Source organism: Oncorhynchus masou, chromosome 31 (assembly GCF_036934945.1).
Source record: "Oncorhynchus masou masou isolate Uvic2021 chromosome 31, UVic_Omas_1.1, whole genome shotgun sequence".
Lineage (NCBI taxonomy): Eukaryota > Metazoa > Chordata > Actinopteri > Salmoniformes > Salmonidae > Oncorhynchus > Oncorhynchus masou.
The window spans coordinates 29,732,388-29,757,967 of record NC_088242.1 but is presented as its reverse complement, the minus strand read 5'-3'; the positions used below and the strand labels follow the sequence as shown (position 1 = coordinate 29,757,967).

The 25,580-nt window shown below is 41.0% G+C and overlaps 1 protein-coding gene across 2 annotated transcripts in view; it reads left to right on the top strand.

Moving 5' to 3' along the window:
- The window catches only part of LOC135523781 (urotensin-2 receptor-like), an 88,279-nt gene extending 66,376 nt beyond the window's left edge, over nt 1-21,903 (top strand). Inside the window, exon 5 of one of the 2 annotated variants that reach the window (XM_064950683.1) lies at nt 18,436-21,903. In XM_064950683.1, coding sequence (XP_064806755.1) covers nt 18,436-18,501 — 66 coding nt within the window. In that variant the 3' untranslated portion in view covers nt 18,502-21,903. The remainder of the gene's footprint in view (nt 1-18,435) is intronic. The other variant, XM_064950681.1, reaches the window with a different exon arrangement.
- Nucleotides 21,904-25,580: the final 3,677 nt, after the last annotated feature.

The following is a 25,580-nucleotide window of genomic DNA, read 5'->3' as shown; positions in this document are numbered from 1 at the left end:
AAGAATGTGAATTATCAGAATAATAGTAGATAATAGTAGGCCTTGAAATACATCCACAGGTAGACCTCCAATTGACTCAAATGATGTCAGTTAGCCTTAGTGTATGTAAACTTCTGACCCACTGGAATTGTCATACAGTGCATTTTAAGTGAAATAATCTGTCTGTAAACAATTGTTTACAGACATACATACATACATACATACATACGTAAATACATACATGCATACATACATACATACATACATACATACATACATACATACATACATACATACATACATACATACATACATACATACATACATACATACATACATACAAACATACACATGGTGTGCTACAGTAGAAATTACAACACAATATACAGAAACTATAATGATAATGATAAGGCACTTACTTTGATAGAAATGCACACATGTCCAAAGTTATTATTAGTAGTGAAGGCGAAGTGAGGGCAGCTGGAAAATGTGCCAGGGAGGAAAAAGTTTGTGCTTGGGCTCTGCTTGGGCTCTGGTTGTTCTGCTCTGGTTGAAGAGAGAAGTTTGTCCTGCTCAGTAATGCCTCCTACGTAAATTGTCCGCAATACTGAAATGGGCTAATTCTATGTGAATTAATGAGGAGGCAGAACGCACCGCAATAACACATCACACAGATGCACACATGGTTGTCACCTGTATATTGCAGCGCAGTTATTGAAAAATTACACTGAATACTTAGTAAGGCATATTTGAAGGCCAAGCATAACCTTCATGATGTGAGAGTGGTGGTATTTCAGACAATTACTTGTAGCTTTCATTTGCGAGGACAGATGAGCAATACATTTGGGATAATAGCTAATAGTACAGAAGTTCAGAAAACAGAGTTGATGCATGGTTTGGAAATGCCTGAGCTGAATAGGGTCAATCTCATCCTACCCCCCTTCACTCAGCAGTGTTGTATCTATGAACATGTTCTCACCAAGCTCTTGGCCAGCGGGCAGCGGTGGAAAGAGTACTGAAAAAACTACTCAAGTAAAAGTAGCTAATTTAAAAAGTTCTTAATTACTTTTACTCTGAGTTGCTTTTAAAATTAAAATATTGCATTAAATTGCATTAAATTGAAAAAGGAAGAGAGGAAATGAATGTACAGTAGGAACTAAGTTCCTTTATTTTATGAGTCACATCTGTCTATGATTTGTTCAAAATATACTATTAACATGTTTGTTTTTTTATCAAACATTCAAAGGAATCAAAATGTATTGATAAATTTAAAAAAGCTACGCAAAAAAAGTGCATAACAATAAAGTCTGTTACTTGTCCACGGGACCGGCTGACATTCACCCATTTATACTCCCTCTGTCACATCTGCTCCCACTCTTCCCCCCCTGGAGCGAGAGGGCGCCAGGCTGCCCTGCGTTACGCCCTCCTGCCACCATCATTACGCACACCTGCCTTCCCTTGTCACGCAGGTCAGCGATTCACTGGACTCACCCTGACTGTATCACCGGGTTTATTACTTCACCGACATCTGTCTGTTCCCCAGCTCCATTCCCCGCTTCAGCATAGATTGTCGTCTGTCTTTGTGTTACCATTTCTGACGCTGTTCCTGTCCTGTTGCATGTCCGTTCCTAATTAAATGTCAACTCCCTGTACCTGCTTCTCTTCTCAGTCCTTACACCCTCCTTCCCACCCCCCTCCCTTCTGCCCTCTCTCCCTCACACAAAAATACCTTTCACTCACTCACCACTGGTGGAAAGAGTACTGGAATATCCTACTCAAGTAGAAGTACTGTTATGTTAATTACATTTTATCAAGTAGAAGTAAAATTACTGACTTTGAAAAATACCAAAAAAAGTACTTGGAAAAGCTACTCAATTACAGTAATGAGAGTAACTGTAATGAATGACTTTAAACCTCTGCCAGCGGGTGATGTCATATTACTGTTCTGTGATCCAGTGACTGGTCATTAGATCATTACATTAGGACAGATAAAAGGGCCTATTCTCCACAACTACAAAACACATTTAAGTTTCGATTCAAACCGATTCGTTTAGCCAACATCCTCATAGAGAGTGTTTTGACTGTGTCTGAGGTTGAACTGTATTAAGAGGTGCCAAATCCACAAGTGGCTCCTGGCATTATACCTAAAGCGGATATTTCCATTGGCTGCACGGAGTAAATCCCATGCAGCCTTGTTTACAAGTTCAAACAGTGGAACGTGAGATGTAATCTACACCGGCATTAGGATGATAGAAATCCTCATTATTAAGTTGACCAATTTTTCAATTTGAGAGTAATTATTTCGAAATAGCCTACACTTTCTCATTCTGATCTTATAACGGGAGTGGGGCGGATGTGGCTTTGTGACAATGATCACAAGAGCAGTTGCTCACCGATTTGATGGCTTCAATGCCGTCCCACTCCCGGTACCCCCAAAACATCTACTATGCGGATGTCTGCTGATTGAATCTAGGCCTTAAGCTGGAAACGATTACATGGACATCTGTTGAGTTGCCGCTAGCCGCACTTACTCCTAACTTACTACTTCCAATTGTGTTCTGCTTTCTTCTCTTGCCTTGGACGACAGTCAAACAGTGTTTAATGATATGACACTGTCTCTTCGCAGCATCTCCTAATAAAGTCTTGCCGAACCATCTCTGGTATTTGCCTCGGATGGTCTGGAAACCAAACCTGGCTGTTGCTGGCTCCACATCTTACGAGCATTTCGCAAACTTTTCCACCGCTAAAGTTTTACTGTTACCCTCCATCTGTTGGTGTTGTTTTAGGCAAGGTAATTAGTTTATTTGGGAACTGAAGTTGAGTGGAGCGAAGGCTCGTTCTGGGGATACACAAATTAAATTACTCAATAAATAGACTAATCTCAATAAATAACAACTCTCTCTGGCTGGGGTTGATTTTGATCGAGTGCTTTTGATGAGGCACAATTGTTCAGGCTTAATGAAAACCCAGAAGAATCATTGGATCTCATAATTAAACTCCAAAACCCTCTCCGTCCATTTCCTGACAAAAAGTCTGGCCCAAACATTTGACGTCCTACCTGAAGTTTGACACTAAGGAGTCACAGCCAAGCCATTCCTGTGAAAGTCACTTTAGTCGTCGGCACAAATAAATCAGTCAAGCATCAGACTGACCTCGCAGTCTGAAACAGGCCCAGACTCACAGTCCCACCTCAGTAGTTAAGCCAGTTAAACTCACGGTCCCACCTTGGTAGTTAATCCAGTTAGACTAAGCCACTTTCTTGTTTTTCCCATAACTTCAGAAATAAATGAATAACACATTTGACCTGAAGGTCATTAATGAAGTAAAATAATGAAAACAATAACAGTGTCATAATTTTTTTTTATTTTTTAAATGTAAACCCCTAGTAAGTCTGTATTCTTTTCAGCCAAAAGGGCAAAAAACTGGTTAGAGTAGAGCCATTGAAACCCCAGTGAGAGGGATATCTGATGTAGAGAAGAGTGTGTGTGTGTGTGTTCAAGGGCTTGTCTGGCAGCTTTGGCCCATTAGGAAAAGCCACTTCTCAACCAACGTCACTAAAAGAGAGAGAGAGATATGAAGGGGGTGTTGATGATTGTATTGCATGTAGTGAAAGCACTTTGCTGCTCTTACTCACTCACTCACTCACTCACTCACTCACTCACTCACTCACTCACGCACACACACAACCTTACAGAGGGATGAGAGGCATAGAGCTGAAAGCAACAATCCGTAGTGTGAGACCCAAGCATTTTTGCAAATGCGTTTTTGCCTTCACTGACAAAAATACCTCTATTTCTGGCTCAGAATGTTTCTCAGTTAATTTTTTCTTTGTCACTGAATTATAGAGAAGACCGGACACACAACAAATGCTACTAATAAATACATCTGGGTCTAAGAAGATGAACTGTGTAGTGTTGGACGTGAGTTTAGGACCTGTTGCATTTTTGCAACCAGGGATCTCAAAGGGTTAAAGCCGTTCAGTCAGTGTCATTACAGTGTGGACAGAGTGACACAATAGATCAGAGAGAGCGATGACACTGCACCAGCGATGTGAGGTCGGTGGCTGGGTAAATACTGGCCATTATCAAAGCCAGATTTACTCACAAATAAACCTTGATGAAGCCCAAATTCACCATACAATAGATAGCTCCAACAACCAAAGTGACATAGGCTATAAACCGAAATTGACCAAAAATGTTTTCACCAAATGTAAATACCAATGTAGCCAAGATAGACAAGCAATAGCCTCGGATAACTGCATATTTCAAATAATTCTACAAATTGACACACTGGTCAACTCCGCTCAGCCATAGACCTCTTTTGCATTTACAGTTATAACTGAAAGGTGGCACTAAAATACCAAAATATGGACACATTTCATCTGAATAATTGACAATGAAAACTCCATAGCCATTCACAATGGATTTGTAATTCGTCCAATGCGCGGTGCATGTAAACACCATGGAACATTGAGTGGCGGGAGAAGCCCCATTCTAACTGCGTCCACGAAGCAAAATGAAATGCCCGAGATGCGAAAAGTCTGGGTAAAAAGTATTAATTGGTAATGACTTTTCAGACAAGTGGACAGTCCATCACTCACTGTTCACCTGCCCGACAGCTAGCAGTGAGGGAGATGGGGGTTGACTTGCCTGTCATGAATAAAATCCCGTCTTCTATGCTGTATCCTGCCTCTGTCTGGTCTTAACTGTCATTGTAGTTGACGTTCCAGAGGTGAAATAGTTATATGTACATGGGAGGGTGGGATGGAGAAAGTTAAGAAATGTACATGGGAAGATTTAAAAAAAACAAAGTTCACGTTTCACTCTTCGAATCCCCCAAACAGCTTATTACATGATTATTTTAACTTGGAAAATTGTTTGCGGTGCAGTACAGTGGTGTCCATTCATCAGGTTGTTTTTGCTAGCAAGCTAGCATTGTTTAGTTCAAGGGATGCTAGCGCCAAATGAAGCTTACATCCCCAAATGTGCACAGCTTATCCCAGGCAATTACCCACAGAAAATGTTTAGGCAATACGCATGTGCAAAATATGAAATCGGCTCAAACTACTTCAAGTTACTGTAGGAAAAACAGTATTTTTGCTATGCTGACCATGCCTGGAGACAGGAAAGGCTGTGCATTTTAAAGATTTTAATGGATTCGTATGGATGGAAAGAAAGGTATGAATGCCCTGGCGCCTTTTCTTGTGTGCAGTTTTATTCACCTGAATCTTTCAGAAAAAAACAGACAATGGGAAAAAAAATATGAAAATGTGTCACATAATTATTTTTTTATTTGGCTTTTCATAATATATTTTTTATTAGAATATCACCTGGCCAAGATATAGCAAAGCAGTTCGACACATACAACAACACAGAGTTACACATGGAATAAACAAACATACAGTCAATAAAACAGTAGAAAAAGTATATATACAGGATGTGCAAATGAGATAAGATAAGTAAGTCAATAAGTAGGCCATGGTGGCAAAGTAATTACAATTGAACACTGGAGTGATAGATGTGCAAAAGATGAATGTGCAAGTAGAGATACTGGGCTGCAAAGGAGCAAGATAAATAAATTAATACAGTATGGGGATGAGGTAGTTGGATGGGCTATTTACAGATGGGCTATGTACAGGTGCACTGATCTGTGAGCTGTTCTGACAGCTGGTGCTCACAGTTAGTACCCTCACTAATATGAGATATGAGTCTCCAGGTTCAGTGATTTTTGCAGTTGTTCCAGTCATTGGCAGCAGAGAACTGGAAGGAAAAGCAGCCAGAGGAGGAATTGGCTTTGGGGGTGACCAGGGAAATATACCTACTGGAACGTGTGCTACTGGTGGGTGCTGCTATGGTGACAAGTGAGCTGAGATAAGGTGGGGCTTTACACAGCAAAGACTTGTAGATGACCTGGAGCCAGTGGGTTGGCGACGAGTATGAAGTGAGGGCCAGCCAACGAGAGCGTACAGGTCGCAGTGGTGGGTGGTATTTTTTTATTTATTTTTTATTTCACCTTTATTTAACCAGGTAGGCTAGTTGAGAACAAGTTCTCATTTACAACTGTGACCTGGCCAAGATAAAGCATAGCAGTGTGAACAGACAACACAGAGTTACACATGGAGTAAACAATTAACAAGTCAATAACACAGTAGAAAAAAAGGGGAGTCTATATACAATGTGTGCAAAAGGCATGCGGAGGTAGGCGAATAATTACAATATTGCAGATTAACACTGGATTGATAAATGATCATGTACAGGTAGAGATATTGGTGTGCAAAAGAGCAGAAAAGTAAATAAATAAAAACTGTGGGGATGAGGTAGGTGAAAATGGGTGGGCTATTTACCAATAAATTATGTACAGCTGCAGCGATCGGTTAGCTGCATTGGGGCTTTGGTGATAAAACAGATGGCACTGTGATAGTCCGCATCCAGTTTGTTGAGTGTTGAGGCTGTTTTGGAAATTACATTGCCGAAATCGAGGATCGGTAGGATAGTCAGTTTTACGAAGGTATGTTTGGCAGCATGAGTGAAGGATGCTTTGTTGTGAAATAGGAAGCCGATTCAAGATTACATTTTGGATTGGAGATGCTTAATGTGAGTCTGGAAGGAGAGTTTACAGTCTAACCAGACACCTAGGTATTTGTAGTTGTCCACATATTCTAAGTCAGAACCGTCCAGAGTAATGATGCTGGACGGGCGAGCAGGTGCGGGCAGTGATCGGTTGAAGAGCATGCATTTAGTTTTACTTGCATTTAAGAGCAGTTGGAGGCCACGGAAGGAGAGTTGTATGGCATTGAAGCTCATCTGGAGGTTAGTTAACACAGTGTCCAAAGAAGGACCAGAAGTATACAGAATGGTGTCGTCTGTCAGGACCCGGTTTCGAACCTGGGTCTCCGGAGTGAGAAACAGTCACTTAACCAACTGAGCCACGAATAGACAGCAGAACCCAGAAGATGAGGCAGACACAGCAGTACTTAAGACGTTGTATTTAATAAAGAAAAAATCCTAAAATACAAAAAATGGCAAATCCAAAAGGTGGAAGGTAAAACACAAAAAGACCTCAAAAGAAACTCACCAAAAATAAACAAAAACAAAAAACAGAATACCACAAGAACGTCACCCGGAATCGACAAGAGCACACAGAACACTAGGGCAGGGTGCTAACATACAAACACAGAGCACAGAACTGAGGGAAACAAAGGGTTTAAATACAATCAGGGGAAACGAGACACAGGTGCAAATAATAATGGGGATCAAGGGAAAAACATAGGGACAAAAAGCACAATGGGGGCATCTACTGACCAAAACCCGGAACAACCCTGGCCAAATCCTGACAGTCGTCTGCGTAGAGGTGGATCAGAGAATCACCTGCAGCAAGAGTGACATTATTGATGTATACAGAGAAGAGAGTCGGCCCGAGAATTGAACCCTGTGGCACCCCCATAGAGACTGCCAGAGGTCCAGACAACATGCCCTCCGATTTGACACACTGAACTCTATCAGAGAGGTAGTTGGTGAACCAGGCGAGGCAGTCATTTGAGAAACTAAGGCTGTTGAGTCTGCCGATAAGAATGTGGTGATTGACAGAGTCGAAAGCCTTGGCCAGGTCAATGAATACGGCTGCACAGTATTGTCTCTTATTGATGGCGGTTATGATATCATTTAGGACCTTGAGCGTGGCTGAGGTGAATCCATGACCAGCTCTGAAACCAGATTGAAGCCCTACCGAAATGAATTGAGTCAAATAGACTTTAATTCAGTCAAGCAGAAATGTGTTTAGTCAAATTGATTTAGAATTTAATGAATGGGGAAGGACGTGTTTGACAGATCACAGTGGAAGCATGGACTGCTGCTCAGAAGAATTTATGTTGTATGAATGGCACTCACAAAAGCCAGAGCTAACAGCCTGTAAGTTGTTATTGATGGAGGTTGTTGTAAATTGAATGAACAACTTAGCAGTAATTGTATTAGACAGCCGAGAGAGATAACGCAAACCAATAGATCCAATAGCTCTTGATCACTGTTGCGTGCATGTTGCTTCATGTTTATCACACAAACCCAGACCCATATTTCCATTTCCCATTGCCAGTTGTTATGTTGCATGGTGCGATTCTGTTGTGACTTGCACGCTATGGAGAGTTAGAGACTACACTAAGAAAGTAGTAATATTAGGGGAAAAAGGCAAGAGCGATCATTAAAATACACATAGTCTGAGGACAAATCCTGGAGGATATAGTCTTCTTGGGATGAAAAACACTTCCACTTGTCAGCAGAGCTACGATAGGGCTAGCACTCATCATTGACTGGTGTCCAGATAGATGTAGGGAGAGATGTATTAGCAACACTTTTAGCTGTAAATGATGATCAATGGCAGATGTAATCACTATACAGCATTTTGTTTTTATAATCTGCTCGTTATATAGTCTACTGAATCCAAAGCGTGTTGCAATGTAGACTGTTTTAGTCTGGGTGTGATTAATCGGGGTCATAAAATCACACTGTTCAGGGGTTTAGTCCTTGTAATGAACTGAACTGAAAAATGTTTCCACCTTAGAGAAAGGAGGCCACAGGGAGAGAAGAGTGATAAATCTGCGGTCTGCAGGTGTGTGGAGTGCTAGTATGAGTATGCACATACACGCACACATATATACATGCATACTTACAGGCTCAGCAGGGTAATGGAGAGCAGGCTTATAAAATGAGAACAGATAACCTGACCTAACCAGACAGGAATCAGAGAGAGAGAGAGAGAGAGAGAGAGGCTGTTAAATGGATGTAGAGAAGAGAGGAGAGAGAGAACAACCATTAAACTGAATTAAAGAAGAGGAGGGAGAATGGCTGTTAAAAATATGTTTAAAAAAAAGACGATCGGAGTGAAAACAGCTTCAGTGAATCTCATGCCAGCACATGCTACAGCCCACTGACCACATGTGACTAAGTAGTAGTAGGACACAGCTAAGACTGACAGTAAGCTCTCCAGACTATCCTGTCAAAGAAGCCATGAGGCACAGAAGGCCTTATTTCCTCTGTGAGTGTCTGTGAGTGTCTGTGAGTGCATGTGTGTATTCGTAAAGCCTTATTTCTTGCGCTTGGGGAGCCCTTTACGACCTGTGTGTTCTGCAGTTATGGACTCTATTGGACCTGCTAAAGCAGACACACAAACTCAGACATGCACACATGCACACACACCCACATACACAGAGCAGTTTGTGTTGGATTGCTATGTCATGCTGCTATGTGTTTAGCACCAACCAGGGAAACGTGGCGCTAGTGAATTTATCGTGGGGTAGTTAGCACAGGCCTCAGCTGGTCATAGACTGCTGTCCGTGCTATATTCTTTGTGTGTGTGTGTGTGTGTGTGTGTGTGTGTGTGTGTGTGTGTGTGTGTGTGTGTGTGTGTGTGTGTGTGTGTGTGTGTGTGTGTGTGTGTGTGTGTGTGTGTGTGTGTGTGTGTGTGTGTCTCCACATCTGCCTGTGCTGGGATGCAAATCTTTCGTACCATCTGTGTTCAGAGGTACAGGGTGTCTCTAAAATGCTACACTATCAAACCATGAAACATGAAACCATGTGATACATTTAAAACCTACACGTCAGTGTTTAAAACTTAAACATGATGCATTTAGATGTGCTAATAAGTGTTTGCATCTTAAACACAGGCATTCAGAATGCATGATTGAACATGAAAGTCAGCTTTTTCCAGACAGTTTCTTACTAGGAGAACACATACAGTGCAATCAGAAACTATTCACATCCCTTGACTTTTTCCACATTTTGTTGTGTTACAAAGTGAGATTAAAATTGGTTAAATGTTCTTGTTTTTGTTAACGATCTACACAGAATACTCTGTAATGTCAAAGAGGAAGAAAAATTATAACATTTGTAAAGCAACTAATGACAAATAAAACACTAATATATATTGATTAGATAAGCCCTGAGTCAATACATGTTAGAATCACCGTTGGCAGCGATTACATTTGCGATTATTTCTGGTGCTTTCCACACCTGGATTGTGCAAAATTTGCCCATTATTCTCTTCACGATTCTTTAAGCTCTGTCAAATTGGTTTTTGATCATTGATAGACAACCATTTTTTAAGTCTTGCCATACTGTAGCTCTTCTAGCAGATGTAAGTCAAAACTGTAACTCGGCCACTCAGGAACATTCACTGTCTTCTTGGTAAGCAACTCTGATGTAGATTGGGCCTTATGTTTTAGCTTATTGTCCTGAATTACTTTCCCAGTGTCTGGTGGAAAACAGACTGAACCAGGTTTTCCTCTAGGATTTTGCCTGTGCAAATCATTAAGGACTCCCCAGTCCTTAACAATCATACCCATAACATGATGCAGCCACGGCTATGCGTGAAAATTTGGAGAGCTGTAACCTAATTATGTGTTTCATTGGATTTGCACAAAACATAACACTGCAAACATAACATCACAACTGCAGACCACGTGTAACCATGCTACCTCAGGACCTGCACAACTGGCTTTTTCACCTGCAGGATCGAAAGAGACCAGACAGCTGATGAAACTGAGGAGTATTTCTGTCTGTAATAAAGCCCTTTTGTGGGGGAAAACGTAATCTGATTGCCTCAGCCTGGCTCCCCTGGCTGAGCCCTTGACCAGTCATGTGAAATCCATAACTAGGGCCTAATACATTCATTTCAATTGACTTTTTTCCTTATATGAACTGTAACTCAGTAAAATCGTGGAAATTGTTGCATGTTGCATTTAAATTTTTGTTCAGCATATGTTTCTCTGTACCAACAACAACAAAGTTTTGCCCTTATGGTGCCTGTGCCACTTCATTTGGCTGTGGAGGCCGATACAAGAGCCACACACACTCACACAGGAACGCTAGCACACACACCTTAGTTCTTCCTCTCTATCCGTCCTTCTATGATCCTGCTCATGTCGTTACCCAGACTGTGACCTAGCTCTGAGCAAGATGAAACAGAATAATCCCTAAAGAGAAGGAGAGAGACAAAAATACATAAACACTGCTTCCTTCCCTTTCATGATCTGACACTTTCTCTCAGCAGGCCTAGGTCACACACACATACATTTACAATGACGGCCTACCCCGTCCAAACCTGGACAGCGCTGGGCCAATTGTGCGCCGCCCTATGGGACTCCCAATCATGGCCGGATGTGACACAAACCATTGAGGAGCAGTTATGCAGACAGTGTGAGATTCAGAACGATAAGAAGAGTAACAAACATTGTAATTCCTCCAGTAAATGTAAACCTCAATAGTATAATCCATCTGATTTGTACAGCTCTGCTAACGTGCTCTGTCTAATACTCAGGTGTGTATGACTACTTATACTGGGACCGTCAAAAGAACTCCAGATGAATTATGTCTAAAAGGAGGCATCTAAGTAGTCAAGTGCATTCCTTCCCACTTCTCATCTCCATCTTTACTGATCTGAAAAATGACAGAGTGTGGTGGACACCTACTCGGTGGGTGGGACTATTGAGATATAGTGGGTTATGATATTATTGACACCCTTAATGAAGATGAGCAAAAATGTTTACACTTTTTTTTTAAACATAATTAAAAAAAAAATACAAAGCTATATTGTATGCTGAAAAATAGGGACATATATTATTTTATACTAATGCATTGCATTCTGCGTTCACATTTCGAAGCCAAACCCACCATTGGTGTGCGTGGCCAAAGAACTGTATTTCCATATCATCCAAGAAATGTAAATGCCTGGAGTTTGCTAAACGGCATTGGTACTTGGATTGGAACTGGTGTGTAGGCCAGATGACAAGAAAAAGAAACCTCTTTGGCCATGCACACAGTGGTGGGTTTGGAGTCAAATTGAGAATGCATGAGCAGAAAACAACCCCATATCTACTGTATAATATGGTGGTGGGTCTTTGATGTTATGGGCTATATTGCTTCCACTGGTCCTGGGGTCCTTAAGGTCAATGGCATCATGAACATTACCCAGTACCAGGATATTTTTTACCAAAAACCTTGTTGCCTTTGCCAGAAGGCTGAAACTTGTCCCCAAGTGGGTCTTCCAGAAAGACAATAACCACACATCAAAATCGACAAATAAGATGTTATTTGGCCACCAAATCAACATCTTGCAATGGCCATTTCAGTCTCTGGACTTGAAACCCTTTGAAATCCTGTGGTTTGTCCATAAGCGCAGATGAAGGATCTTTAGGATTCTGCATGGAGGAATTATTTAAGATCCCTCCCAATGTGTTCTCAAACTCATAAACCATTTTAGAAAAAGGTGAAGTGTTGTTATCCTTGCAAGGTGAGGTATTGAAATGTATTGAAAACAGGGGTATCAAAATAGTTTAGCCCTATGTTTTATTGAAAACAAATGTTTGCTTGTTATGCAAAACGTCTTTCTCTGAGCAATTGTATAAGTATTAAATTATATAATTTCCCAGTTTTTTGAGCCTCGAAAAAGCACAGTATTTTCTTGCTCATCTGTATCAACAGTGTAAATAATTTCAGACCACACTGTACATCCATAGTCTCAGCCTCCCTGATGGAAATTGTCTGGAAGCAGTGAGTCATCAGGATATCCAACAGTTGAAATTTGTATTCACCCGCAACCTGCATTTATAGTGATTGCCAGGGTTAGGAACAGCGGAGGAGACTACCTGATCGATTTAAACTGGAATAAGCATTTCAGTAATGGGTGCAAATATTATAACTAAATGATTAGTTCAGAAAAGTGTATGTTATTTATCTTTGTGTAGCATAATATTAATCAGTCAATGTACTATACATGCAAAAAAAACAGATATTAAAAACAATTTAAAGAATTTGACCTGCAGCAGAGCATGCTGGGATTTTTTTCCATTTGTTGTTATATCTTTAAAAAACTGTTGGTGTGACTTCTCATTTAGTTGAGTCAGTACCACAAACATTTTAAGTAATAACAACTTTTTATTGACTTAGAGTTCAACTTGCTATTAGTATTTGAGAAAAAATGCATTTACAGTGCACACACACGCACGCACGCACGCACACACACACACACACACACACACACACACACACACACACACACACACACACACACACACACACACACACACACACACACACACACACACACACACACACACACACACACACACACACACACACACACGTGTCCCTTTGCGAATTAATATTTCCCCCTAGTGAGGGTTTTTAATATCCCACTAGAGAGGGTTTTTAATTTCCCCATAGAGGGTATTTAGTCCTAAGCAGGGATAAGCAGAGAAGGACTCCGAAATCACACCTCCCCAGAGCTGCTGAGAGAGAGGGACTGAACACCATGGATGACCATATCTCAACACTCTATATTTCCTCATTTTTCTCCAACCATACTGTCCTTGGGTCTAACCATAGAATTAGACTGGAATGAATCACAAATGAGACATCAGACATTCTAATTTAAAGTCAGTGTTCCACCATTACGTCATGTCGGAATGTCTGTGCATGACCAAGCACTTCTCAGTCCTGAGGCCTAACTCCTAACTCAGAAGCATCAGACATTGGATACACTGGCTGGGTGCTTCTGCCTGGTGGCTGGAACAAATTTGTCAGACTCTCTCTCTCTCTCTGTGTGCTTTATTTTGTCTGTTTACTTCTGTGCATAAGCCTAATGGTTAAAGGTCTTTCTCCAACTCAGGAAATTAATACAGCTTGGCAATTATAACGACATCCATAACCTTTAAAGGACAACAGGAGTATGTATAATGCCAATGCAAAGACCAACATTTCCTGGATACATTTCCTGAATATACTTATAGGACACAGCATTTTTCATTTCCATTGGTGCTTATGCCCAGCTGTTGCGATCTAGAGAAAGACTAACCCTTACAACTGATATGAAGCTACTGTGTGTGTGTGAGATTGGGACTCCCTGGTACAGTGTGAGTTGGGTTTGGCGTGGGGTGTGAGGGGTCCGTGGGTGTCTTTTAACAATTTCTTTGGATTCCTCGTGTCTTACTCATTGTTAGGTCCAAATCGGATGTTAGGTACTATATTTGTTGAATACTATGAATGCCATACATTGAAATGGCCAATTTGGGTGCAATCAATTAGCTTAATTTCTCAGAGATAAAATGATATTTTACACAAAATAATGTGCTAATCTTATATGTTTATAACTACCAAAAGAATTTCCGAACAATCTGAGGTGGTGGATGTCATGGCTTACAGAAAGGACATTTAGCGACCCCTTGGTGTTTCTGCCCAGCTGTTGAGGTCCAGTGAAAGACTAGCCCTTCTTACAGCTGATATGAAGCTACTGTGTGTGGGATGATTGGGACTCCCTGGTACAGTGTGAGTTGTGAGGGATTCTCATTCTCAAAAACTGCTCTAGACTCTAACGGAATGGGTAGCTCGGATTAGAATTAACAGAGAATGCTGTCATAGGAGAGAGACAGCATTGTAACAGAATAGAGAGACAGCATTGTAACAGAATAGAGAGACGATATTGTATCAGAATAGAGACAGTGATTATTAGAATGACAATGAAGACGGTGCAGGTAATCTGTGAGCAGCAGGGATGGGTAGTGCCGCCGTATGGCAGGGAGAGTTGGGGGTGTGAATGCCACCTCTCTGATCCTCATTCGCTCTGATTATACCGTGGTAGCGAGAGGGACAGATGGGAAAAGAAAGTGGAACTCTCCACCAATAATATAGCAATTGACAGCTCAATCTATTCTAGCTTCCATTTCCAATCTTTCTCTGAAGAGTCAAAAGTGATGTCCTCTCTTTGTCTCACGGGTGTGTAGAATGAGTTCCATCCCAGCACAATCACACCTGATTCAACGAATCAACTGATCATCAAGCCATTGATTAGTAAAGTAAGGTGTGTCAGAGGCTGCGTTTACACAGGCAGCCTAATTCTGATCATTTTCCACAAATGTGTCATTTGACCATCAGCCAAAAAATTTGGCAAAGGATCAGATTTGGAATGCCTGTGTAAACGCAGCCTGCTGGGCTGATGTGTATTAGTGAGATACAGCCACAGTGAGAGCATACATTTTATAGAGAGCTCCTCTCAGCACTTCTCATGCCAACAGCGACGGCACAAACCATGTGGAAAATAAGACTCTTTACAAGGCCCTCTGTAAAACCCATGCTTAGCTCTCGCTCTCTCTGTGTATTTGTGTGTTTCTTCTGTAACGATAGGGGAAAGTCTCTCATTTAGGGAACTGGGTGGTGTTAGTTGTTCCAGTTAGGAACTCCTGTAAACTCATGTGCATGTGGAAACAGTTTTGTCCGGACACTTGTTAAACAGGAGTACTGCACATGTACACAAACATGCACACACACACACACACACACACACACACACACACACACACACACACACACACACACACACACACACACACACACACACACACACACACACACACACACACACACACACACACACACACACACACACACAGACACTGTAAACGTGTATATTTCTCTTGCCATAATGACCTCGTCTTCTCCTCTATGAAGCAGTTCTCATGATATTCCATTGACTATGCTGTAAATAGTGACTGTTTGAAGAACAATCTGTAAGTTCTTAATGGTAATGGGAACCTTTTAAAGTATTTAAAAGTCAAGTGCACTACGGTACTAAAACTCTGCAAGAGCATAGTAACTATAATCAATCACCATCCATCTACCCTTAGGTAATCTGGGCATTGTTAGTGTGTCAGCTTTACCCTCCTGCCCATGTTAACATTATTACACTGAGATGAAACCCTCTGTGTGTGTGTGTGTGTGTGTGCACCTCCATCTGGGCAGGCTAACAGAAGGTCTGATCCTCCACACATAGGCTGTGTCCATCACCTCCAAACACACACTGTGCCAGATAACCACTATCCAGTTCTGTGTGTTAACAAAGCTGTTAGGAACAACCAGAGAATACATATGGCAGGCGTGTAGGTGCAAACAATAGCAGAGATAGAGGCGTTGATATACAGATGAAGCCGATGCTATTTGCTTGAGTGTGTGTGTATGGGGAGGGGGGGGGGGGTGTTGAGTTTATGTACAGGGAGATGAACAAGGTTTGCTGTGCCACCTCTACGCTTTGGCATTTCTCTAGAAGCTCTGGAGAGACCTGTCTTGCCACTCAGATTTACAGCCACTGTATTACAGTTTTTTTCGATTGCTAAATGACAGTGGACACAACTGGAGTCACATGTGCAAAACTCTAACTACAGTCTGCACAGCAGCAGTTCATGTGGACCAAACTCTAGTTCGTTTTTCATTGCTTGAACACAGTTTTCAAAACTCTACACACTTATCCCATGACTTTAACCACAACCTGCACAACACTGTGGATTTACAGCACTTTGTTCAAATGCTAACACACTGCTGTCAAAACTGTGAACCACACATTCAAAACGGAATAGATTTCAGCCTTGTGCCTTTCAAACACTGCTGATTGCAATTTCAGCTGAAAGGCTAAGCAGGTGTCTTGTTTTAGACTTGTTAGTGAACACACACACATATTACAGTATATATTGGTAGAGCTCAGAAAAACTCATTTTGGAAATGGAACAAGGAAGATGGGTTCGTGGAGGGAGAAGGGTGGCAGGGAGAGGGCGGATGCGTGGAGGAAGACAAAGAAGACAAAGAGCTGTTATTTCAGAATAAATAAGGGCTACACTTATAGACCATGTCGTGAACCATGGTCTCTCATTGAGAGAGGCAGGGTTGAGGGTGCAACCCAATCTGCAAAGATCCACAGTGGCATCTGTAATGCGAATTTTCCATCATACAAACAGGTGAGAGTTACATCCTTACAGTAAATGAAAACTTTACAGGAATCTATTTTGTATTGCAATTACAGAATATTTACACAGATATATATTACAGTAAGTTTGACTGTAAAATATATTTTTACAACAGGACCCAAAGGCTGCCCCCAACAGGGGGAAGAGGAAAAATATTTTCAGATGCGCAGGAAAATGCTATTGTTGACATGGTTGTTGTCAACAATGCAATAAAACTGCGGGAGATTCAATATAGAGTGCTGGCTGATAATGATATATTTGAAAATGTTAATTCTGTCAGCACAACAACTATTGCTTGAGTCCTAAAGAAACACCAAGTTACAATGAAACAGTTATACACTGTACCGTTCGAGAGAAACAGTGAACGGGTAAAAGAGCAAAGATACCAATATGTCCAGGTAAGACGCCTGAGGTTACGTACACAGCTATACAAAATATTTACAGTAAAAAAAAACACTAGCATTTCTGCAGTAAAACTGTGCACTTACTGTTTTTCAGAGAGTAATGGAGGTGGAAGCACTGGAAAGACCACATTCATTTGTATTTATCGATGAAGCTGGATTTAACCTTGCCAAAACACGGCGCAGAGGAAGGAATGTTATAGGTCAAAGGGCCACTGTGGAGGTTCCAGGCCAAAGGGGGGGAAAAATCCCCATGGTTTGCTTCTCAACACACCACTCATTGGCCCATACAACACAGAAAGGCTTATAGCTTTCCTAGAACAGCTCTATGCTCAGCTAGTGCCAGCAGAACAGGGGGAGCCAGTAAGAAACGCCCAAGTTTTTGTCATAGTTTGCGATAACGTTGCTTTTCACCACTCTGCAGCTGTCACAGATTGGTTTGCAGCACATCACAGATTTATGGTTTTGTACCTGCCTGCATATTCACCCTTCCTCAACCCAATAGAGGAGTTTTTCTCTGCCTGGAGGTGGAAAGTGTTTGGTCACCACCCACATGACCAAATGTCTCTTTTGGAAGCCATGCATGCCCGGATGTGAGGACACGAGTCCAGAGGACTGCCAGGGATGGATAAGGCACTCCAGAAGGTTCTTCCCCAGGTGCATGGCAAGAGAAAACATTAGATGTGATGTTGACGAAAACCTGTGGCCTGATGCTAGAGAGAGGCAGGATTAGCCCCTCAATTATTTGTTCGAATTACAGTATGTACTTTTAGTTTCTACCTTTTTTTCTCATTTCTGTAATTTCGTAAATTACTACAGACTATTGAAGCAAACTGCTAATTTTAATTTACCTTAAAGAATTGTTATGTTCTAAAAATAAAAATCATGTGAAAGAATGTCACTCTTTTCTTTGAAGAAAATATTACTTTGTATGAAGTAACTGAAATTGTTCAAACTGTAAAGATGAAAAGTTTGTATTTTCTGTATTGGTGTTTGATGCTAGTGTTTTTACTCTCAGTGTGTTCTGAGTGACAGTGTGTGTTATCTCAGTGAGGGTTGTGCATAGTGTTTGGCTGCACTGAGCGTGTTTTGAGCCATGTGTTAAGAGTTGTGTTGCTTGGAATGAGTTTTGCAGGTGATGTGAACTGTTTAGCTCAGGTGACTGTTGGTAGTGCAGACTGTAGTTAGAGTTTTGCACATGTGACTCCAGTTGTGCCCACTGTCGTTTAGCAATCGAAAAAAACTGTAATGGTTCTTTGTCCTCTGTTTCACTCCCAGGTTCAGAGGGGACAGGAGGCAAAGGAGAAAGAGAAAGGAGTGGACATAGCAGATCCTACTGCTTAAACTCGTCATCATGGAACTAGAAAGAGGAAGACGATGCGGTGAAGGAGGGGGATAAGGAGGGAAGGAAGAAAGTGCAGTGCACTCAGCAGACCTCACTCGTTCTTGTATCGGAAGAGGCAAGATGAATCTGGATGCTTCTTGGACAAATGTAAAGAGATAACAATCGTAATTTACCCTCCTAACCAGCCTCCCCTGAGCGACGGCAGTGACTTCAACACACACAGGAACCATAGAGCTGGCAGCTCTTGGCCAAGATTCAATTCAGAACAAAAATATAGAAATAATGACACTAATTGGAAATCATTAAACAAAATAATAAGTTTTAATCAGCCCAATCAAGGTGTAGATTACATCACACATTCCAGTGTTTGATAAGTTATGTGTTTGTAGTTCACCACAGGTTACTGCTGATCTGATTTGAATATTGTCCCTTGTTTCTTTACGCTTGTTTATAAAACACACCAAGCATCCTGTTTAGGTTTCACGCACCGACTTCCTGTGGATGACTGTTTCAGACAGACATTTTGGGAAGTGTCAGACATTCTCACTTTCCATTGATCCCTTGCGGCGCTCCATCAGAAACCCTGTTCAATCTGTCACATAATTTGAAAACTTTAGGCCACAAGTGTTTAAGTTCATTTCTATGTAGTGTTGGGATTTTCTGCTCTTATGAGTTCACATAATTTTTTTGTTAATTCCAAATTCAGTTATTCATAGAACAAAACGAGGCAATATTCTATATCGAAGTTGATTCTGTTTTTCTTCTTTGCAAGGTTTGTACATGTTTCATGTTGAGGGAGACAATGAAATACATATTTTCTGCTTTTGTTCTGTTCAATCAGAAAAGTTTGAGCAATGGTGTGTGTGTGTGTGTGTGTGTGTGTGTGTGTGTGTGTGTGTGTGTGTGTGTGTGTGTGTGTGTGTGTGTGTGTGTGTGTGTGTGTGTGTGTGTGTGTGTGTGTGTGTGTGTGTGTGTGTGTGTGTGTGTGTGTGTGTGTGTGCGCGCGCAAGTTTGTACGGGTGTGTGTATGACTGTGGTCGGGCTCATGTATGCAAGTTTTCATCAATCAACAATGTTGTCAATTACTAAATACAGAGGGAGCAAACAAGTTATTAATGAACAAACAAAGAAAAGAGAATCTTTACTATAAGCCTTCAACCGTTTGGTTAACACAATACTCTCTTCTTCAAAGACCCACGCCAATCACACCAGGAGACTGAAACGGACCATTCTAATATAATGTCAGTGAATGAACAATTCAACAAGATGCGTCCGAGCCTAAGGACTGTGAAAGGGCTTCAACTGTGGCAGATCGAGGTTTGACATATGCTTTATGAATATACCGTATCTGATTACAAAAGCTATCAGGCCAAGTGTTACAGAAGTCATTTGTTTCAAATCAAGACAAGGGTAGAATTCTGCTTTTAAAAGACATTTACCGAACAAGATACATTTGTTGGCAAATGAAATATATGGACGCTGTACATTTCTCAATCGTCGCGATTGTTGTTGATGTTGTAATTGTAATGTCTTTGCAAATATGCTATTGTTTACGCAACTATCCAAACTCCTTTGCATGTCAGGCAGACAAAAACATATTTACCTTGTACGCACTTGTACGCAGACACACACACACACACACACGAGCCCTGCACAGGCCCAATCGCTTCTGCCAAATGTAAGGCAGAAATAACTTCCTCCATTATTACGTAAATCCATTAGCTACTCCTCTCTATGTGTCGCCCACTCCCTGCGCACAGCTCACTCTGCATGCATGTATTTCCATAGCAACGTCTCCACAGCCACAAAGTCCTAAACCAGCCTATCTTTTATCATTTATTTTCTTAAATCTTATTTTAAACCTAACCCAAAACTTAACTCTAACGTTAACCACACTACTAACCTTAAATTAAGACCATAAAACACATTTTTGTTTTCATGAATTCTTACGATATAGACAATTTTTCTTTTTTGGCTGTATTATCTAAGAGAAACCTTTTGCTTGGCCTGCTCTACTCAATTACCATACATTAGAGAGCAGTTAGCTGTCAGCTAGCTACTTTTTGTCAATCTAAACAACGAACAAAACTCAAGAAACATTATTATTTTATTATTATTTTCTGTGAAACTTCTGACATCATGTTATGATCTTAGTAAGATATGACCACACCACGCAGCAGGGCAGGTGATCAATGTAGTGATACCCGTGCCCCACCTGTACCTTAGTTATTGGCGACAAAACAGGCCCTACCCATCCCTAACATGATGTGGAATGTCAGGACCCATCGGGCTCAGGTGGGGTAGTAGAGCTCTAACACACACCTCCAGGGAGATACACTTGGCTTTTCACAGGGCAGACATCTGTGCCTGGAGACTGATAACGACTCTAGCAGACCCTGCTTCAGTCTACTGCTTAACATGTTAAAAGGAGAAGTTTCCTTCTTTTTTTTTTTTTACAACCAAATCTCTATTTCTGATGGAAATGGCAGGTTATATGTTCCAGACACCTTTTTTATGATTTCACTTGTTTGTAATGTTGTACACATGAAATTGTGTCATTCCAAACTTTTGCGGATACATTTCGGAATGACACACTTTTATGCATGCCACATTTAAAGACCTGCATCACTATACTGAGAGTTTTGCTGTTTCTAAAAGGACATTAAAAAATGGCCTTTGTTAATGTTTTTTGATTCCCGGTTTTGGGTAAGTTTCTCAAAAACTGAAAGTGAAATCACAAAAAAGTTACAGTTTGTGCGACTCGAGCCATTTCCAGTACGCAGGTGTGCAGGCCGGGTGTGTCCATGTACTATTTTTATTTATTTTTAATTTTTTTTAAACTAGTGAAATCACAAAAAAAGGTGACTGCACCCTTCTATAACATGCCAGTCACATCAAAAATCTTGATTTGGTTGTAAAAAAGAAAGCTTTTCTTTTAAATGTTTTTGTCATATCGGGAACCAAGATGTTTTCTATATTTCCTTCTGGCTAACACAAACACCGTAGCTATATTGCGCTCTTTGGCTCCGATTTCACACCCAAACACACACACAAACGTACACACACACACACGCACACACGTTCACACTCACAAACGTACACACACACCTCTTTTGTGGTGGCAAATACTTGAAGATGGGATATTCAGTTTTGAGTCGCTCCCCATTTTGAAGAGTGGAAATGTAAACAGCTTAGTTTTGGGTCCGGGACAGGACCAGGGCCACAAACACACACACCCTGATCAAATGCTGATTGTTTTCTTGTTCCTATTGTTTGGTTTTGTCAGTTTGCTTTGCTGGTGTAAACGTGTTGCCTCAGTTCCTGCCATACTTTATTTAAGACAACCGCCAGCGCTGCGCTGTGTCCATCTACAATATGAGCACTTATTAAAAAGAACTCTGTTTAACTCCTCCGAGTTTTCCTCCTTTTGTATTTCGGGTTCAAATGGGCCAAGCAGAGATTTAAAGGGTCGTTAGTCAGAGTAATTAACCTGGAGTTATATAATCATAATTATATAACAAATACACATTTTCAAAGTTGAAAGATTTTGATGACTAAACAGAAAAGGTGGTAAATGAGAGATCAGCTCACTGACCATTTTACTCCCCCTAGCAGAGCTGGTTAGGCTGTTTTTATGTTATCCAAAGCATTGGTGACTGCAACTGTGCTGCTGGCAACAATTTACACTTTTTTGCCAACATTTACTGATATTCAACAGGTGTTGAGCATTTATAAATGGCACACTCAGACGAGGGTGGTCTAAAATTGGAGTAGATAGCCAGAGCGAATATACCAGCAACGTCTATCAACAGTTGTCACTGTGACATTCTATTGAAATGGTTACTTGCATAGTGGAGTATTTTGATAGGACATGTAGCTAGCTAGCTAGGTAAAAGAAAGAACCATAATCCCAACTCATAATGTTACTACCCTGCAATAATCTGCAGGTAGCTAACCAACCAGGTTCAATGTTAGCCAGCTATCATTAGGCTATAACTAGCAAAGCAAATGGCTCTGAGATAAGAATAAGATAATACATGTAATGTATTACTAGCTAGCTAGCTAACAGTACACTTTAACTTGAATTGAAAATGACTTTCTGTCAAAATTAGAAACGTGTAATTTCTGAAAATCTTTCCCAGATAAATCATTCATGGATGGATGCGTCTCCTGTTGGATGCCATGGCTGCCCTTAGTTTGAAGATGTAATCTGGAGACCGGTGTCCTTAGCTATCATACTCTAATTCCACTGATTTCAAAACTCGGTCCTCCAGAAAGTGGAGAACAACACTTATGCAGTTGTACTACGTAATATATTTCAAAAAAAGACACGTTAGACTGGATTACCTAGACATACTGACCAGCTCAAATAGACAGAAGCGTTCTGCATGGCAGACCAATCTGAACTCATCTCTCGGCATGTCCAGCCCACTCTTTATCTCAGCCAATCATGGCTAGAGGAAAGGTTGCTGACCTTTTCTTTGGCTAAACCAACTACGCCCATAATTTAACCATTTGATGAATGATGTCTGTGAGTATAGCAGAACTCATATGGCAGGTGAAAACCTGAGAAAAATCCAACCAGGAAGTGGGAAATCTGAGGTTTGTAGTTTTTCACCTCTTTGCCATTCCAATATACAGTGTAAATGGGGTCATATTGCACACCCTAAGGCTTCCACTAGACGTCAACAGTCTTTAGAACTTTGTTTGAGGCTTCTACTATGAAGGGGGGCTGAATGAGAGGGGATTGAGCCAGGTGTCTGGCAGAGTCTCACAGGCTCGTGACATGTGGTCATGAGAGAGTTAACTCTCGTTCCATTGCTTTTCTACAGACATAGGAATTCTCCGGTTGGAATATTATTGAAGATTTATGATAAAAACATCCTAAAGATTGACTCTATACTTAGTTTGACAAGTTTCTTCGACCTGTAATATAACGTTTTGAACTTTTCGTCCGATGTTCGGCTGGACCTGCAAGCGTGTTTGGATTTGTTTACCAAACGCCCTAACAAAAGAAGCTATTTGGACATAAATCATGAATTTTATCGAACAAATCAAACATTTAGTGTGGAACTGGGATTCCTGGGAGTGCATTCTGATGAAGATCATCAAAGGTAAGGGAATATTTATAATGCTATTTCTGACTAATGTTGACTACACAATATGACGGATATCTTTTTGGCTGCTTTGTTGTCTGAATGCTGTACTCAGATTATTGCATGGTTTGCTTTTTCCCGTAAAGTTTTTTTTTTAAATCTGACACAGCGGTTGCATTAAGGAGAAGTATATCTCTAATTCTATGTATAACACTTGTATTTTCATCAACATTTATGATGAGTATTTTTGTAAATTGATGTGGCTCTCTGCAAAATCACTGCATGTTTTAGAACTACTGAACGTAATGCGCATAACATAATTGTTTGTAGTGCTTTCGCTGTAAAGCCTTTTTGAAATCAGACACTGTGGCTGGATTAAAGAGATTTTTATCTTTAAAATGGTGTAAAATACTTGTATGCTTGAGGAATTTTAATTATGAGATTTTTGTTGTTTTGAATTTGGCGCCCTGCACTTTCACTGGTTAAAGTGTTAAAGGCACATGAAAGTTCATATGTTCCACAAGGCATTTATGTCAAAAAACGCATTTTGTTAAAAAAACAAGTTTATGTTCAAATGGCGCTGTGAAGTAGTGACCCGCGGCATACACTTAGTTTCCTGAAACGAGTCACAATGTATGCACTTACGTAAGTCACTCTGGATAAGAGCTGTTCGTTTCAAGCTATTGTCAGTAGCACTAGTGACAGCTCTTTAACCTAAGTAGTAGCGCCAGTCTTCCCATCAGAGATAATGGTTCTGCTTCAGTAGCAGTACTCACACTCTCTCTGGCTGTCTATCTCTGTCTCCACAGGACATTAGTAACTTCAGCAATTTAAGACCAGATAAGAGACCAATTGAAGCCCAGGGCTTTGTTAGGGGTCTGAAAAAGTATTTAAGAGTTTCTTTCTTTCTTTCTTTTTCTTTCACCTTTATTTAACCAGGTAGGCCAGTTGAGAACAAGTTCTCATTTACAACTGCGACCTGGCCAAGATAAAGCAAGGCAGTGCGACACAAACAACAACACAGAGTTACACATGGAATAAACAAACATACAGTCAATAACACAATAAAAAAGTCTATATACAGTGTGAACAAATGGTGTGAGGAGGTAAGGCAATAAATAGGCCATAGTAGTAAAGAAATTACAATTTAGCAAATTAACACAAGTGATAGATGTGCAGATGATGATGTACAAGTAGAAATACTGGTGTGCAAAAAAGTAAATACAACAATATGGGGATAAGGTAGGTAGATTGGATGGGCCATTTTCAGATGGGCTGTGTACAGCTGCAGCAATCAGTTAGCTGCTCAGATAGAAGTTAGTAAGGGAGATATAAGTCTCCAACTTCAGCGATTTTTGCAATTCGTTCCAGGCATTTTAGCTGTGAGGGGAACGGCACCGCAGTACCTCCAGGCTCTGATCAGGCCCTACACCCAAGCAAGGGCACTGCGTTCATCCACCTCTGGCCTGCTCGCCTCCCTACCACTGAGGAAGTACAGTTCCTGCTCAGCCCAGTCAAAACTGTTCGCTGCTCTGGCCCCCCAATGGTGGAACAAACTCCCTCACGACGCCAGGACAGCGGAGTCAATCACCACCTTCCGGAGACACCTGAAACCCCACCTCTTCAAGGAATACCTAGGATAGGATAAGTAATCCTTCTCACCCCCCCCTTAATGATTTAGATGCACTATTGTAAAGTGGCTGTTCCACTGGATGTCAGAAGGTGAATTCACCAATTTGTAAGTCGCTCTGGATAAGAGCGTCTGCTAAATGACTTAAATGTAAATGTAATGTAATGCATTGGCAGCAGAGAACTGTAAGGAAAGGCGGCCAAAGGAGGTGTTGGCCTTGGGGATGACCAGTGAGATATACCTGCTGGAGTGCTTGCTACGGATGGGTGTTGTTATCATGACCAGTGAGCTGAGATAAGGCAGAGCTTTACATAGCAAAGACTTATAGATGACCTGGAGCCAGTGGGTCTGG